Source organism: Brachyistius frenatus, unplaced genomic scaffold, assembly GCF_029030835.1.
Source record: "Brachyistius frenatus isolate BFR_SWC_R1_liver_20210118 unplaced genomic scaffold, ASM2903083v1 Contig_2, whole genome shotgun sequence".
Taxonomy (NCBI): Eukaryota; Metazoa; Chordata; class Actinopteri; family Embiotocidae; genus Brachyistius; species Brachyistius frenatus.
The window spans coordinates 9,264,552-9,282,599 of record NW_027210601.1 but is presented as its reverse complement, the minus strand read 5'-3'; the positions used below and the strand labels follow the sequence as shown (position 1 = coordinate 9,282,599).

The following is an 18,048-nucleotide window of genomic DNA, read 5'->3' as shown; positions in this document are numbered from 1 at the left end:
TTCAAGATGTCAACCTCCAATACGTCAATCAGTCAGGTAAGTGAAGTAAGGTGAGTTTATTACATGTCATGCAGCAGGTGACTAAAAATACGAAGACACCCAAAGAGAAGAGGGAGAATTATTGACAGAGCTGCAGAGGTACAAGTTCAGGTTTTTGGTACCGTTTAACTTTTTTGGGGGCGTTTGAGCTTAGATTTGTTGGATAAACAGCAAAGTGGCAAAACTTTGATCTGATTCAGAATTCACAGATGTGGTGGCTTTTAATGTGACCCTTTCTACTGTATAATTACTGTTTAATGACATGCTAAAAAAAAAAAAAAAAAAAAAAAAATTTAAATACACAGGAATTAATGAAAGCATTTAGTGAAGTAAAACATAATTTATACAATTTCATCTATTTTTTAAAATACTATATATGATGAAATACTTATAATACAATACAATAATATATATTAAAGTAGATAATCGTAATAGATCATTGTTCTATTTATTATTTAACACAGTTAATGATATTTGCAATCCTTAAAACAGGAACAAAAACGTCGAGTGGCAAAGTAGAGAAAAAATGATATGTTGTATGTTTTTCTACACCGTTATGGACACATTGTACGTACGCCACTATTAATAGTATAAATGTGATAAACTGGTAAGATGTGCTGAGGATTGACATCTTGTAAATGCTCTCGGTGCTTCATGTGTCAGGCACCTTTAGGAGCCACGAGTTGCTCAAAGTGCCATTGCTGTCTGGAGTGATGTGTGCACTGGCGCAGGATGAGACCTCCTGTGCTGGTCTCGTCTTCTCTCGGACTACTTTGCAGCGGTCCTCCTTCCTTTACAGCCTCCAGACATAACTGGGAGTGTTGGTGAACAAGCTGGCCGCTCAGCTGAGGGGTTGAAGCGGATAGAGGGCGTTGGCCTTAGAGATAACCATATAGACATCATAGTACAACGAGGAGAGTTCAATTCTCTGGCTTACCTTTATGAACTTCCACTGTAGTGTGCTGATGGTTGGTCGGTGGGCGGGGCATGGAGAGAGTACCACCCTCTCTCCCCTGGTATCTAAACACAAAGCCCCCATGGGACCCCATCGTATTTCACCCTCAGAGTTCAGATCACAGTGCTGCAACAGGAAGAGAGATCATATTTGCAACTGTGCCTCTTTTCTTTTGTCATCACTGAATAATTTGTTGGCATGGTTACCTGGCTGCCTGTCCCGCTGCATGGTGCGGTACGCATGGCCCCGCCCTGCAGTCCCTGCCCGCGGGGGTAGTCTGCACAGCTGCCAGTGCCGACACTGTACAGCTTCAAACGGGCACAGATAGGACACATCACAGTCTGTCATGTCCATCAGAGAGGAGTATTGATCCTCTGTGTGTGTCTGTGAGTGTGCACTACCTCGCCTGACAGCGCCGGTCTGTCCTGGGGGATGTAGAGTTGTGGAAAGACTGTAGTCAGGAACCAGTGGAAGTTCCTACAACCCAGACTCCTCTTCAGCTGCAGACGCTCGGTGATGTTCGGACTTTCAGACTACAACAAAGAAAGAGAGTTTTCAGTCTGTGGTGCACTCGACAGTCAATCTTTTAACCAGGTGCGTTGACTCAAACACACACCTGCCTGATAAAGTGAGCAAGTGTGTCTCTCCGATAGAAGATCTTCCTGTAAGCATCCATCCAGGTGTCAGCAATGCGGATCTTGTTCCTCTGAAGCAGGTCCTGGTCTGGGAAGCGATACGGCAGGTGGTGGCGATTGAGGTGGGCCACGCGGGAGCAAGGGACCACCTCCATGGAGCCGCCACATGACCACACCTAGTATTTTGGAGATGAAGGAAAACAAAACAAAAAAACACAAAAATGTTTTTGCACGTTTTTATGGCCCACAATGGGAATTTATACCATTTTATTTTTGCATTCGTCAACTGCCTAAGATATTCTCCGAGCACGACCTGAGATTTCCATTTGCAAAAGGCATCATCTCACAGCACAGCATTCCTGAGTCCCTAACAGACGGCAACTGAATCACTCAGGTGAAGCTTCGCTGAAAGATCTTACAGGACTTGAGAGGAAAAGCAAAGGCATTTGTCTGGTTAGAGTGTTGGAACTGGAGGATTTAGCTGGAAAATTGACAATAAATAAGTTTTCTTTTACCCTGATTGACAGCTCAATTTGTTCGGACCCCCAAAGCAGCATCCCGGGGTCGTAGGCTCCCACACTTTGGAAGAAATGCCTGTCAATGGCCACGACTCCGCCTCCCAAAGCGGGGCTCCTGTCACAGGCACAATCAGCATTACTTTTAATGATGTGCTGGTGTCTCTGGGGCATAATGACATCACAAACTTTAGTATACTTCTTCAAGGGGAAAGGTCAGTTCTACATTTATCTACTTGATAACTGACACATTTCCACCCTTGAACAGCTGTAAACTCACTGCACAGGTTGAACAGACATCTCTGGGTCGGGATCTTGCAGTTGAGGGTTTGACTCCCAGAAGAAGTCCAGTCTCCAGTCGAACACTCCTCGAACTGGCCACTGGGTGGCGTTGTACTGAAAGCTCTGCCAGTCTATCACGTCCATGATGGGGGACACCACTCTGGTCCTGCAGCAGACACCACATTCATCTCAGCAGTCCTTTCTGTATTCAAATTAGTCTTTTTATTCACATTTATCACGTGTGATGAGTCAAAGTGAGGCTGATGCTTTGAATGTAAAGTCTGTTCCTGACAGTGAAACATCTGAAAGAATTAGACATTTTTTAAATATTAAACAGCCTTCCTCCAGTTTCACTTATTAGTCAAATTCTGTGTGCATCCTGGTAAACTAAAAACTGTTTTTTTGGGGGGTTTTTTTAATCGGAGTATGTGCCTGTTTGTAATTGCAAATGTCTGTTTCAAGCTCTATATCAAAGAAACCAAGTCCAGAAACATGCACTGTTCTTTGTTCTGGCCTGAACTAGATCACATATGCTCTTAGAAATATTTCTTCCAAGAGGTTGTGTGTGATGTGATGCTCTGAGAAAAGGAATGAAAAGATTACAAAGGGAATGGGAGAGAGCAAGAAATGGGAGAAGGGTCAAACATGTGGCTGAGAGAGTTGAGCGCTTGCAGATTCCGGGCCTGAGAGTTCAGCCTAATTACCTAGTCTAATTAGAGCCACACTGCAGGCAGCCTGAAACATAAGACTAGAGCCAAATCATGAGAGCTCAGTACACACACATGGATCCCCCCGCTGTACTAATGAGCAAGGACAACTGATAACTCTGAACCCTCCATCTTCTCACTTCTCACAAGTGCTCCTGTCAAATAGCAGAACACAAGCAGACGGCCGGTTTGGGCTCAGCTGCTGGGTTTAATTCCCCCGGCCAAATGTTTATCGTGATTTTAATTATTCTTCATCACAAAACTCTGGCCAGCTAACATTTATCATTTAACCAACAGGAAAACTTACTATGAGTGATTCTGCAAACTGTGTTCGTTATTCTTAAAGAATACCTGTTCAAGAATTTATTTTTGATTAGAGTAAACAGTACCTGTCCTGGGCAACTCTCTCTAGCAGAGGTTCCAGCCAACCCATCTGGCATTCACAGTGGGAGTCCATGAACACCAGGACCTCCCCCACTGCCCTGGCAGCACCCAGTGTACGGCATCCTCCAACACCCAGGCGCCCGGTGCTGCGAATCAAACGCACCCCATCCAGATGAGACACGTACTCACTCAGTACAGTCTTCAGGTGACCTAAGAGCACGGAGAGAAAGGGGGACAAGAGGTCAGCACTTTGGATGGACAGATGGATTGATGCATAGATGGAGGGAGAGACGCACCGTGCTGACTTAGGTCGTCCACCAGCAGGACCTCCTGCAGATACTCTTTGGGTGCAGTGTCGAGCACGCTGTGCACAGTGCGAAGCAGCGTGGACCAAGCCTCGTCATGGAAACAGATAACAACACTGGCCGACGGCAGAGACTCACTGTATTGCTCCCCCAAACACCTGCTTAGTGGGGCGCAGTATACAGTCGAAACAGCAACAACTGCATTAACTTAAAACGCTCTTTATGACCAAAAGGAGGTAACTTTTTTGTTTCTTACTCATGCCCACTAGCCACTGTGCACTCACTCAGGATGTCGCGCCTCTGGCAGCCGCCGATGCATTGACATCTTCTCGCTGACCACCTCGTTGAAGCCGTACTTCTCCACTGAAGCCAGCTCCATATCCCTCTCCAAACTCGTCAGGTGTAGTGGCACTGCTTTCCCCATTTGCCCGTGCGTCGGTGGCCCGGTAACCGTGGCATCCCTATTGGCTCCTCCGGGCAGAAGCACCTTGTAACTCCGCTTCTTCTGCTGCGGGATCTTGGTGCCCTGCATGGATGGCACGTATAAAAGCTGGTCCTCTTGCAGAGATTCTAGCGGAGCCAAATCGACGCCCAGCTCTAACGCCGGGTCGCGGGAGTCCACGATGACTTCCAGGTCCGGTGGACTGAGCATCCGCTGGAGTGGGTGGCGGGGAGAACCAGGTTTCTGGAGACTTTGGTCCCTGTTAAAGAGATCCGAGAGCGCCAGCGTAACCAGGGCGAACCCGAGGAGTAGCAGCCAGAGGCAGAGCATCTTCCTCCGGACAGCGGTAGCTCTGCCCCACAGCCTCATGCTGAAGAGTGCAGACGAGCGGGGCACGGTGCTCAGCAGTCAGCCCAGTGCTCTCTTAATTTGCACATTTTTGACTTTTGCCTCAACTTTGAAGTCGATTACATCTCGTCAAAGTGATGAAAGTCAACAAGGATTATCCAACAGACAGAAACAATATATATCAATAAATATTTTGCACACACTCATCAGAGCTGTATCCATAGAGAAGCAGACCTGGGACAAAAGTGACAGACAGGGCATTTTCAGGATAAGCCCTCAACTTCTAAATGGTGGAGGTGCGCAGACTTTGCCCCTCATCCAACTCGTCCCGCGGTCCTAAAGCCTGCGCAAACTTCATTTCAAGTGAAAGATGCACCTGATACATCTACCTGTTCCTCCATCTGTTTGTTCTATCAGTTCACAACGAAATATACGTCTTGATTAAAAAAAAAAAACATCTTGGAGAAAAAGCCTGTTGAGGACATTTCCGCGTGACGCACACATTATCAGTCACAGTCGAACGTTATTATTGTGTTTTAAAGTGTTGCATCACGAGTCTAATACCTGGGGATCTGTGGAGCTGAGTATTTAGTTTTAATATCATATGGTGGTCTTCCCGGAAGGACTTCTAAATATCCCAAACGACACGTACTTTTAATGAAGGTTAAATGCTGTAGGATTATTTCAAAACTCACCATTTCCTCACTCCAGCAACAACAATAGTTATAAAAGAGCCCACATTGCAATGGAGAGAGACGGTGTTTTTATGCGTCTTCCGGTTTGTGTGTGCGCATGAAGTCTGCTCGGTGCAGGCGTTTCCCCGGTGCGTCACACATCAAAGATGCTCTCTCCGGCCAGCTGGCGGCGGGCCTCGTGGTCCCATGACCGTCTGTCAGTGCCGGGAAGTGGGGCGGTCGCAGCTTCAGTCTCCCCGGTCCTCCGAGGAGATTTTGGCTGCTGTTTTCAACTGAGTGACCCAAAGACCTTCGTCTGCGCGTTTGTTTTTGTTAAGCATTTTTTTTTTTTTAATCGTAACGTGGTAATGTGCATAGTTGCCATAAACTTGTTTTTGTTATTGTATCACGATGTATTTTTTTTTTCCACAGCACCAAACTGAGCTTGTAAAAAAAAAAAATAGAGAGAAACAGAAAATGTCCACGTCATGTTAGGATTTGAATGGAAAATGGCACAATATAACGTAATAATTTCCTAATGCGTTTTCCAATTGATCTCAGGATGTTATTTTCTTTACGGATGTTTCCAACATGAGGTCAGACTGTGTCCAATTTGTCTTTATTCCACATCACAAGAAATGAAGAACTTCAGCTTTTCAACTTCTGTTTTGTATTTTGGCTGACTGAGGCTGAGTTGGCAGAGCAGCCTGTGGAGCTTTAATTTCACTTTGGCTGCAGTCAGTGACCAGCTCACTGTCCTGCTGGTTGTGACCAGACACCAGAGCTGAATGAGTAGGTGGGATTAGCCTTTCTCCCATTATACACAGACACTCACCCCCCCCCCTCCCCCCTCTGTTCAGGATGACGGGGCACAATGACTTGTGATAATTATGATTACAGTACACAGAGGAGGGAGAGGGACACCTGGCGAGACAGACGGAGAAGTTGAAAGAGCAGAGGAGGGCTTCAGAGGGCAAGACGGAGAGCAAGATGAAGGTGTAACAACCTGGAAATGAAAGAGACAAGATCAGAGTGAGAGGAGTGACCGGTTCCTGACTCCATGTTCTTGTGGGAATATGTTTATAAACCACAGGATTGAAAAAGAAAGAATGTCTTCATGTATTTCCAGCACTGCACTGTGAACACTCCCATATGTTCCACTGTGCAGCCAAAACACACACTAAATCAAAGTTTCCACTGCCAGCACATTTTCAGACACACACAAACACACAGACACACAGACACAGATCCAAGGTTCAGTCCACATTCTCGGGAATGTTCCTGCATTCCACCATCCAACGAGAAGCCAGGGCTGTAAATGAGAGACGGCACGACAACACACACACACACACACACACACACACACACACACGACAGAGAGAGGGAGAATAGATGGACTGCTGGCTGTGCAGTGCACTTCTGGCTTGTTTTTCATTCATATTTCTTTATTTTACAACCAGTGATGTCTGACGCCTACTGTCTCTGCTGAAAAAGGAGACACGCAGAAAGACAGTAAAAGACACTCTCACAGACACACACAGAGAGAAAGACAGCATTAAATCAGTTGGACCTAACGATCCATCTCTGGGACGATTTTAAATGATTTAGGTCATTTTCTACATTAAAAAAAAAAAAAAAAAAAAAAAAGGCCAAAAAGTAACTGGTTCCAGCTTCTCAGAAGCTTCTGGTTGTACAGTAATATTCCAGTAATGATTTACTAAACTTTGGCATTAATGTAGCGTACAGCTTAATAAATTATATCAAGCTTTGATTTTATGACAGAGTGAGAGAGACTCTTTTTAGAAGCTGCGGAGTGGTGCTTCCCTCTACTGGAGATCGACAGTATTGATATTCACTGCCGTTTTCTCTACATTTCATGGTTAGTTATCTAGAAAAAAACATCTTAACTAGATTTTCCTCTGGAGCTTTCGGTCACATCTCGTGGCCTTCATCAGTGGATGTAGTTTTGTCACTCGTCCAGCAGATGGAATTCATCTTCTTTTTTTCTTTTTAAAAAGGAGCAAACTTTAATCTCAACATTTGCTTGTTTTGTTGCACATATATTGCTGTTTTCCAGTCGGTTATGTGGTTGGTAAAATTACTCTGATAACATATGACGACATATGAAAACAATTTGGGAGGTTGTGTGTTTTCTTGCCGCCTGACTGATCTTATCATTGTTTAATGAAACACAAATGTCACAAAAATAATCCATAAGACCTTCACATCACTATTGCAAAGTACAGATAGAAAAACAGTTAGGACTTGATTTCCAAACAGGAGCTATGAGTTTAAAGATTATCGTCAATAACAATGAAGCCTGAGAGACCCATCCCGATCATTACTGTGAATTACTTTGGACCTTATAGGCATTATTTAGAGTTGTGCGAAAGTCCTCATGAATTATAGGCTGTATATTATCAGAGCATGACTTTAATCAGTAACATGGCATCATGTCACTGGTTAGTATTTTAACAATTTAGGCCAATATTATGTTGCTGCTTTAAAGTTTTAAACTCTTGCTCCCTCTCTTTAGTTTATCTTTGGATTTAATACTGAAAATCAGTGACAGAAATCACCTTTCCCTTCGACTTTTGAGCAGAAACTTCAGATTTGGGAGCCCTTTGTCACCGTTTCCAAACTTGTGACAGCAGAGGACCCGATAAAATAATGACAGTCATCACATGTTGGATGGTGTTGAAAACGCTGCTGGATATCACACGCTTTCCTTCTGCTTTTGAGGGTTCAGATGTGGCGCAACCTGCGCGGACCTCAAAGTGATGTCATGAGTCACCGTGACGCAGCTCCATACCAGACAAACCTATCAAATAATCCTGTCATTGTTGTCCAGCCGTCACAGGTGGAGTTTATTGTTTACAGGACATCCAGGTTAGAGATTAACAAAAACATAACTTTATAATGACAAGCGATCTCCACAAAGCATTTCTGTAATCACGTTATATTTAATATGATTCGACTAATTCAGGCAGGAGGCCAACTAATGCCTGTTCCAATGTAATATCTTTTATTCAGACACAGACAGTTTACACATGCAAATCTGTTTGATTTCCATGAAATTATGAGGCAAATAAAACAAAACTAGGTATGTGTGCATTTGTAGCCTATATCAAATAAAATGTAAAAAAAAAAAAAAAAGAAGATGCATTGGGAGTTTGGGAAGTTAATAAATACATGTTCTGAGAGAAAAGAAATCGGCCTTGTAAAAAAATAAAAGTAGGCCATGAAGAGACATATATCGTGGACATTGCACTGCGTTGTCAAGTAACTTACAAAACACGTCATATTGTTTATTATTATATAATAATAATCTAAAATAATAAATCATTAAAAACGCAATCGGGGAGGTAATCATGAGGCCTGTTCTTCAGAGCACAGCAGCCTTATAACTTGAGATTATTAAATGATTCTAAGTATTTATTTATTTTTTTTAAATTGAAAGCTTTAATTATTTCTGATTAAAGTGACGTAAAGGGGAGAAAAAGAGAACGAGCATGCGCACACGGCATGTCCCCGCGCATCATCTCATGAGTTTCCTGGGCACAGGACACTAATGAGTGAAGAGGTGCGTCTTGTTAGAAAACATCACATGTTTGTGCGCTCAGCGGAGTCGCATTAAAATAGTGGGCATCGGGACAAACAGGGGGACACACTACGAGGAGAGAGTGGGACAAGTTGTGTCAGCGCAGAGATAAACCTGCCGCTGCTGGAAAAACTTATTTTCTTTAGAGGTAGTGACAAATATTTTTTCTCCACTGAACGGTGGAAATGGAAGCCCTGCGATATATTTTTCTTCTGGTTTGTGCCTGCTCTGTTTATCATGCTGATGGACGCTCAAGTAAGTGGTGCTAGTTTGAACTTGAAACAGAAGGCTGATCTAAATGAAGTCAAAGTTATGATGCTTTGAACAGAAAGTCTAAAGAGGTTTGAAATGAATATCAGACTCATCAAATGTCAAATTTTAATGTCAAAGCTAAAATCACATAATTGTTGTAGACTTTTAAGGTGTCCTGGCTAAAAAAAAAAAAAATGATGAGGTGTGTTATGTCGTTGTTTTTTCAGAATGAAATAGACTTTTCGTGTTTGGTATTTATGTCGTAATTTCTGTAATAATTCAGGCTGTTCTGTCATCAGTTGTCTGCAGTCAGAGTCCCATGAGACTAATTAAGGCGTGTGCTCTGTAGCTGACGGTCCTCGGACAGACTGCCATCCACTCACAAAATAGAAAACTCTCCATCCATGAAAGTAGAAGACATTTTTAACTTATTCTAATGTGATGGGGTCACATAGGATTCCAAAGGGAGAAAAGGCACCTCATACAACTCCAGAACACATTTTCTCCTCCGTTATTATCAAAACAACAAAAGAAAAAGAAAACATTACAACTACATATTTAGTTTAAAATGTTTTTGTCTCGCATGAGCCGACTTTTCTGCGCAGATCTTTGCTTATATAAAGACGTTTAAACAGATTATTTTCCCGTTAATTAAATTACATCGGTGGAATTTGGCGTCGTCTTCTGCCGTCCATTTTTGACCGTGAATGATGTGTCACTCCGTCTAAATTAAGACGTCAGAAACAAAAGTGTGGAGTCGAACAAGTGAGTTTAGACATTTTGCAGGATCAGATAAATTACTTCATGATAATGATTATATACGCCTCTGTGTGGAATCTAAATTATCATCTTTATCATATAAAATGTGACACATTATTTTCTGTTTTATGAGTTTAGGCCTTTTAATCTGCAGAGTTACAGTTTTAAATCTGCATTTCAGTCAAAGGGAACTTTTAGTAAATTATCTTATTATCTAATCTCACTTATCACACTTCTTGTTATTCTGTTAATTTGACTTTAAAATTAAATTAGATATTAATTCAGTCACAACTGCCAAACTCAGGTGATTCTCATTCAGCTGGGATTGAAAGCATATTTTCATGAATTCTTAACACAGAATATTAAAAGTTCAACATTACTTTTTCTCTTTTAATAAAAATGACATGCTAAATTACATGTAACCACACCTGCAGACATGGTGATACAAGTTTTTTTTTTTTTTTAAATCACCTTTTAAAATAAGCAAAGACACAATTCAAATACACTAACTAAAATGACAAAAAAAAATGTTTTCATTGTGTGGACTCTACACAGTCCAGAGATTCCTTCAGAGCCTATTTAAGAACTCACTGGCATTTTCTCCGCACTTTATCTCTCTGCAGCATACCGCGATGTATTCCCCCACAAACACTCATTATCAGGGAAGTTTCCATTTCCCATCCCACCTATCCCTGGCTGGGATCCTGACACCAACCCGTGGGACGATTACCTCTACCCACCACCAAGCCCCAAGCCAAATGAGCTCATGCACCGAAGAGGTGAAGGAGGGTTGCTTTTTTTTAAACTTCTGTAACATTTGCTGAAACATTTTGGATCGTTAACTTGGAGCATCCGACTCTCTGCAGGTAAACCCAAGGTCCGTCTGACCAGCGACAGTCCGGCTCTAAACGGCTCCTGCATCTCCTTCACTGCCAAGCTGGAGTATCCTCCGTGCCAGAAGGAGGACACTAATGGGGACCTGGTCTGGGATGATCACTGTGAAGATGGTACGGAGATGGAGGCCTCAGGTGCTGCCAGAAAGCCGGGCCGGGCCACGAACCGACACGCATTACATCGCAAACACCACTGCAGCATTTAAACCACCTAAGTGAACCATAAACTGCACTCAAAAAAAAAAAAAAAAAAAAAAAGGATTCACAAACACAATAAATGCAGTATTAATTGATTTTATTAGACACTTGGAGGCAGTGTAACAAACTGTAAACACCGCTTACAAATATAATCTTTTAAAGTTTGTGAACATGTTAACAAACATTTTCCTTTTTACAAATTGAGCTCAGAAACATTAGCATTCATTACGTTTCAGTCCATCTGTTTAATGCAATTCTTTTAGCTCAGTCTTCCCTCCGGCAACTCCCGAGGGAAATCTCTGTCTCTTTAGATCATAATTGCCAAAACAAAACTGTAAAGTTAAGTGCCATGAAACCAAAACGATAAGACGAAAGAGGCTAAAATAGTCCATATAGTGCTAAAGCAGCTGCTTTAAGCTGGGAGGTAGTTTTTTGAGGATTTGCAACAAAAGCCAGCTTGTATACATTACATGTAATCATTTAACAGATTCTTAAAACAAAGACATTAATCTGTGCAACTTTATTTTTTCATTTTTTTATATTTTGTTTTTGAACAGCCAATGGACAGGTTCGCTCTGGCTACTTATACAACTGGACTTCCTGGTTGGATGACTACGGCTTTGGAAAGTGCACAGACACGACGAAATGCAATGTGTTCCCCGATGGGAAGCCGTTCCCTCAGAGCAATGACTGGAGTCGCAAGAGCTATGTCTACGTTTGGCACGCAATGGGTGAGATGCAAGTTTATAGGATCACTGGCAAATGCAGAAAAAAATGCATCTCCAACATCTTCCATTGGTCTCCTGTGTTCGTCCCAGGTCAGTACTATGAAACGTGTGACGGCTCCTCCTCCAGTGTGACCATCAACACCACCAAAATCCCTCTGGGGGCAGAGGTCATGGAGGTCATGGTGTACAGGAAGCGTGAGCGCAGGAAGTACAGCCCCCTCACCACCGACAACACCGTCTTCTACGTCACAGGTGGAGACAAACGTTCAGCTTGAACAGCTTCATCTTGCCTCCATGTTTTAGCCAAACAAACACAGGCAGAAACGTGGAGAATTAATTATTCATCACTCCCTCAGATAAGATCCCAGTGGCGGTCACCATCTCCCAGAAAGCCGCAGTCAACCAGTCCAAGAATGTTTTCTTCCGCGGTGAGGACGTGGTCTTTAAAGTCCAGGTCCATGACCCCAGCGGCTACCTCAAAACCGCTGCCGCCATCGACTACATCTGGGACTTCAAAGACGGCAATCAGCTGGTAACTCATCGCAACGTGACCACACACACCTACAACAAGCAGGGGACCATGAGTGTGAAGCTGGTGGTGGAGGCCGCGTTTCCTGCTGAGTGTCCGCCCACTGCCGCCAGCCCGACTCCAAGAAGTCCCACATCACCGCCTCACACAGGTACTGAACAGTCACAAAGATGTAGACATGGGAAAATCTCTCACATAATGAGCCGAGCAAGTGGATCATTCTGATGGTTTACATTTTGCTTTCAGCTCACGTATTGGTGTATATCGTGGTGTCGTGTCAGCGGGTTCCCAATCAGATCAAGTCAGATCCACCGCTCGCTACGAAGGGGGCGCCAAAGTAGAAATTTAAAAACCTTCCAGTAATGGCTTTAAAGTTATAGGAAACATGAGGCGGTTGATGCCATCAGCTAAATACACATATAACCAAGTGATGGTTGGTTTAGCTGCATGTCAGGACTAAAAACATGGGAATACTGCCAGACTTTTTCCAAAGGCAAAAAAAAAAATCTGGCACTATTAAAGGTTGCTAATTAACAAATGATATCTTGTTAGTTAAATTTGCACAAAATAGCAAAGTGTGGTTTGTTTTAAATGGTCCTCCTGGCAGACCTAATGCACCAATGAGGAATGGCAACGCTTGTGTCTGGTCATTTGCCATCTCTCCCTTCCGTCACTTAATGCCATCTGTCTGTCAAGGAAGATTTTTTTTTTTTTTTAAATGCCCAAATAAATATAACATTTAAACAGTCTTTGTCTCCATGTACTCACCTTGTTAATCTCAAACAGGACATTGGAACCCTGCTGTTCCCCTTACACAGATCATTATGAAATGTAAAATTACAATGCAGGGATGTGCCTGTGATGATGCCTGTGATGGTCATATCTGTATCACTGCGTCTTCTCCTCCAGAGGCTCCCACACCTCCGCCTACCCACGCTGTTACTGCCAAGATGGAGACCACGCAGGGTGAGGTTCTACAGCTCTGCGTTTGTGATTGATTTTGGATGTGAACAAAAGCTGAATTATTTTGATTTATAATACCTGCATGCATCGCATACACGTCTGTCTATTGAGTTCAGTTTGTGCCGTTTGCTTCCTGTTTCAGTGCCACCAAGGTCCAGCAGGCCCCTCCCCTCCTTTTCTCCCATCTCCACGACGACAGGGTTGCCCACGACAGAGCCCCTCCCTCCCACTGTTCCCAGTGAGACCTCCGACACCAACCCCACCAGCATTCACATGCTCCGCACCCGGCGTCTCGGCAGCCACGACTGTTTCCGGTACGCCTACGGGACCTTCATGGGCAACATCACCATTATTGGTAGGTGGGGGGCGGCAGTGTCCTTTTCACCGTAAAGTCTGATGCCACATGACTTGATCCAGTAAATACTAATTAAAATGAAAATGGAATCAGCTTAAAGAGCTGTTTGTCACTGTGCCTTCTTTAATAAACAAGTGTAGGGCACCAAAGTCAGTTTGGGGTTGAAATAGAAAATAAATTTAAACTTTTGCAGGATGTGTGAATGACTGTGTTTGAAGTGTAAATTGTGCCACTAACTTTGAGTGTTTTAAAGGTTATTTATTATTTAATAACTGAATGAAACAGAGAATTATTGTCATATTTTGAAGCACTTTTTTCCATTGTTCTTGGATTATGGCAGGATAGTGTCAGAGAGGAGCAAAAAAATCCAACACATATTCGCTTGAAAATAACTACCACTGAAAATTTAAATTTAAAATGCCTTTTGATGCAAAACAAATTGAGAATAGTTTATCCTCGTTGTTACATTTCAGGTTTGGATGAACTAAATAACTAACAAACTAATAACTAATACATTGAGTTAATCTGTTCTCTGTAGAGCCAAAGCAAGGCCTTAACAGCCAGCCAAACAGTCGTATTGTGGACGTGTCGGCTGCCAGAGTGACCAACACTGACATCAGCTTCCGGGTGAAATGTCTGGGCAGGTGAGCATTCGATTATTTATTTATTTATTATTTTAAATGATTAAACAGTTTATCTTTTTTTTTTTCTTGAAATCTCAAACTTCTATCTCTGAAAAGAGAGTTGAAATGACACTGTCAATGTCACTTTATGTAAATTACTTTAAACACTCTCATTTACATTTCCAGCTCATCATCAGATTGATGCCTTTCAGTTAAAAGGGACAAAAGTAGTTTTTCCGATTTAAAAAAAATTGTCACGATTGTGATATAAAGAAAGTTACAGTCAAACTTTCAAAGTCTTGAAAGACAAAATCAGAAAAGAGAGATTTATCAGATAATCGTGTCAAATCATAACACAAGTCAAAACACTTTAATGATATTACTGTCATGTGAGTTGCATCACTGGTGGACTTTTTTTGTAAAACTGTGGTCCATTCGTTTTTCCAAGAGGTGAGAAAAAAAAAAAAAAAGTGAAGACAAACCTTTGACTCCTTTCAGATCAAGTATGGTTATTTAGTTCTCTGGTATATTAAAAAAAAAACACTTCTTAAAGAAAATGAAATAGATTCAGTTAAAGAAGACGTTGGTGTTATTCAACTCTTCGTCTTTCCACTCATCCTCAGCATCCCCACCTCAGCCTGCACCATCGTGGCCGACAGCAGCTGCACCGAGGTGCGTAACATAATGTGCGACGATGTGCCGCCGTCATCGGAGTGTGAAGTGCATCTGATGCGAAGGTTTCTGGAGCCGGGCACCTACTGCGTGAACATCACCCTGGAGGACGCCAGCAGCCTGGCTTTCGCCAGCACCACAGTCACCATCAACAAGTCCCAGGATGCACCTGGTTAGTCGCACAGACAAACACGTTGCTGTATATTTGTGGATCTTATGCAGGGTCTTGAAATGTTTAGCAGCTTTGTAGAAAGTGAACGGATTGATGTCTTGTCACTGCGGTTCTGTTCGTCTCTCACTGCTGTCCTTTGCACCTGTTAGTGTCCAAGACGTCTCTCACTGCAGGGGTGGTTCTCTCCTCCAGCGCTGTGCTGGTGGCCATCTTTGCATTTATTGCCTATCTGGTCTACAAGTGAGTCACGCTGGCATGCACGAGTATTCCTACTATACATTTTATTAATGTGTGAAGATCTAAACATATACAGAAAGAAAAAGAAATACGATACAAATGAGACATCGTTTTGATTTTTGCTCCCACATGCACACAAAACTACTGACACAGGTTTGTTTTAATTCCTCTGATTACCACCCGACCTATATAACATCTTTATTAATCTTTTTCAACTCCTTCCTTTGCTCCTTTTTTGCCATTCTGGAGTTCATTTTCCATCCAATATTCCCATCTCTCATATCCTGTATCTTTCTTTTCTTCCCCTCTCAGGCGTTACAAGGTGTACCGGCCCATTCGCAGGTCACTGGTGGAGGACGCCTCCGTCCACACCGGGGTCGGAGGTCGCATGGTACGCCTGAGGGAGGCACTCTTCCCCTCCAATGAGGAGAGCCGTCACCTGCTGACTGAGAGAAGCCCGCTGTAGGCTTCATAGACCTGCATCAAAATGGTTCTCTTTCATACCCTAAAAATATCCTGAATCCTCGTCCAAAAAAAAAAAAAATCATGATTGTCAAAGGAGTTGCATCATGTTTAAATTCAAAGAGCAGGAATACATATTAGTAAATAATACTAATAACTTGTGTGTGTGCGTGTCTTAATTTGGTTGTTTTGTTGGCTGCAGCAAATAGCTGACGATAAATGAAGAGATAACTAAAGAGGCTGTTAGATCTCTGACTGAGAAACTCATTTCGATCTCTTTATGGGATGAAGTAGATGCTGAGAGAAGAACTGGGTTTCAGTCATTGCTGTTTTTTGATTAAAAAAAATGCTTCTGTATCACTATTGTGCCAGCGATTGCTTTACAACGCTGTTCCTTGTGCCAAAATTATACTATTAATCATTTACACTTGAGTATAAAATCCTTGATTCATTTCCACCAGCGGTGACATGTGCATGCTCTTCTTCAGCCGCATGAACTCAAAAGTACATTTTAAACTGTAGGACTCAAGAATAATCTAAAGGACTTGTGTAAATTTGACATGTTGCTAATAAAGATTGTAAACTAACCACCTTTCTTTTGATGACACCCTGATTTGTCTCCAGGTTACTATGAATTAGTTGCCCTGCCGTGATTCAGCACAAATGAATCAGATCATTTTGGTTTGAAAAACATCTGATTTTAAATCAAGTGAGTTACATTTCCTCAAATTTGGCAGAGATTACACTCAATTGGATTTGAGGATGAAATGATTAGATTTTGGTGGTCAGAGGTCACCGTGACCTCACATCCATCCAATCCATTCTCATTAAGGTAACAACACACACATGTTCTCACACTCACGGTCTCTCACACACACACACACACACACAAAAATGTTCTCTCTCACACACATACACACACACGATCTAGTTCAGGCTCTTAAGAATTAAGAGCACAATGTGAAAACCTAAAGCACCCAAATACAGTTGGAACAATCTACAGTGTGCTTTCTGGAAAAAAGTAAAAGAAAATAGGACAAACCACGAAATGTTTTTTTTTTTTTTTTTATTCAGAGGCATTTGACAAGTGGAGCTGTGTGTGAGGGGAGGTGAAGGGGCACAAGCATGGTTGCAGAGAGGGGGAGGAGGGAATATCATGCTGAAGTTAAGAGCACATTTCCAAAATCTCAGACCCAATCCCTCACATCTGTCCCAAACAAAGAGGATGTTCCACGTTACACAGCCAAGAAATGCTAACAGAAGAAAATAGCTACCAAATCAGCGAGTGAGTGTAGCGTCTGTGAAAGACAAAAAGGGAAAAACAAAGACAGGACTTGTATCTATTTTGAAGTCTTACAAATCAGAAACAAAAAAAGGAAGGCCCTTTATTAAAAACGGTATTTTCTTGTTTTAACTATTGAATGCAAAATCAAACACGTGATTTGACCTTTTTTTTTTTTCACAAAAAACCCAAGCAAAAGTTCAAATACATGTAAGCCACACCACCAAAAATAGAAAGCAGAAAAATAACCACTGTTTGAGAATTTCATTTAAGCCAAAAGGAGTATATATAAACACTGGCAAAAGAAAACATTTTTTGATCACTTTTGATTTTTCTCTCGATTCTTTAAAAAAGTTCATGATTTTTTTTTTTTTAGCTCACGTTTTCATTCTTATCTGGGGAAGCGTAAGGAGGGGGTGGGGGTTAAATTCTAACAAATAGAAGAATGCCTCTACTTCAAATACGCGTCTAAAGAGGTAGATCAAAACAAACTGGAGGAAGGGGAAGGGCGAGAAGGAAGCAGGGAACAGGGAGATGTCAGGGATAATTTTAAGTATCACTTGTGCCCCTCAGTTAAGCGTGGTGTTAGGAAGGCGCGCCCATGTAGAAAGAAGTGTTCGGGGGACTGAGGTATCAGTGCGCGCTGGCGCTCAGTGGGGGCAGGGTGGGGTGCCTAATGCCACAACAACCCCCCCACCCCCTCAGCTGAGGTAGACGGCGTTCTACTGTGGAAGCATGGATACACTCGAGCACTTTTACCACAATCAACATATTTACAGTCGGCATGGAAACAAATGAAATAAATTGTATATTTATTAAGTTTTGGATTCCTTTCTTCTTTTCTTACCCTCACAGTCAGGGTTCAGTCAGTATTTTGTGTGCCTTTTTCTGGCTTGTTTTCCCTGTTTAAACAAAATTAAACATCAAGTACATTTGTGGGTTACAGAGAAAAGTCCTTTGTTTAAATCATTTGCCTGAAGCGTAAAAAAGAAAAGGAAAAAAAAAGAAAAGGGAAAAAAAAGAAAAAAAAAAAGAA

General features: G+C 42.3%; 2 protein-coding genes across 5 annotated transcripts; one reads left to right on the top strand and one right to left on the bottom strand.

Annotated features, from left to right (window-relative positions):
- Positions 1 to 41: 41 nt before the first annotated feature.
- LOC138620923 (polypeptide N-acetylgalactosaminyltransferase 15-like) lies at positions 42 to 5,390 on the bottom strand. 3 transcript variants are annotated; one of them, XM_069698599.1, is made up of 12 exons: positions 5,308 to 5,390; positions 4,107 to 4,523; positions 3,814 to 3,983; positions 3,523 to 3,727; positions 2,425 to 2,592; positions 2,145 to 2,262; positions 1,611 to 1,805; positions 1,396 to 1,527; positions 1,201 to 1,302; positions 977 to 1,120; positions 812 to 884; positions 42 to 778 (listed from the first exon to the last, which is right to left on the bottom strand). In XM_069698599.1, the coding sequence occupies exons 2-12, from the start codon at positions 4,472 to 4,474 to the stop codon at positions 699 to 701; spliced, it is 1,755 nt and encodes a 584-aa protein (XP_069554700.1). In that variant the 5' UTR covers positions 4,475 to 4,523; positions 5,308 to 5,390; the 3' UTR covers positions 42 to 698. The 3 variants fall into 3 exon arrangements, with proteins under 3 accessions (XP_069554700.1, XP_069554691.1, XP_069554681.1); XM_069698590.1 differs by having other exon boundaries at positions 4,107 to 5,380; XM_069698580.1 differs by having other exon boundaries at positions 42 to 884; positions 3,814 to 3,980; positions 4,107 to 5,380.
- Positions 5,391 to 8,968: 3,578 nt separating this feature from the next.
- Positions 8,969 to 16,306, top strand: gpnmb (glycoprotein (transmembrane) nmb). Of its 2 annotated transcripts, none has more exons than XM_069698470.1 (12): positions 8,969 to 9,142; positions 10,522 to 10,677; positions 10,765 to 10,905; positions 11,547 to 11,720; positions 11,808 to 11,969; positions 12,074 to 12,397; positions 13,156 to 13,212; positions 13,352 to 13,564; positions 14,103 to 14,208; positions 14,811 to 15,031; positions 15,181 to 15,271; positions 15,581 to 16,306. In XM_069698470.1, exons 1-12 carry the CDS (start codon positions 9,073 to 9,075, stop codon positions 15,732 to 15,734), a joined length of 1,869 nt encoding a protein of 622 aa, XP_069554571.1. In that variant the 5' UTR covers positions 8,969 to 9,072; the 3' UTR covers positions 15,735 to 16,306. The 2 variants fall into 2 exon arrangements, with proteins under 2 accessions (XP_069554571.1, XP_069554561.1); XM_069698460.1 differs by having other exon boundaries at positions 10,765 to 10,926.
- Positions 16,307 to 18,048: the final 1,742 nt, after the last annotated feature.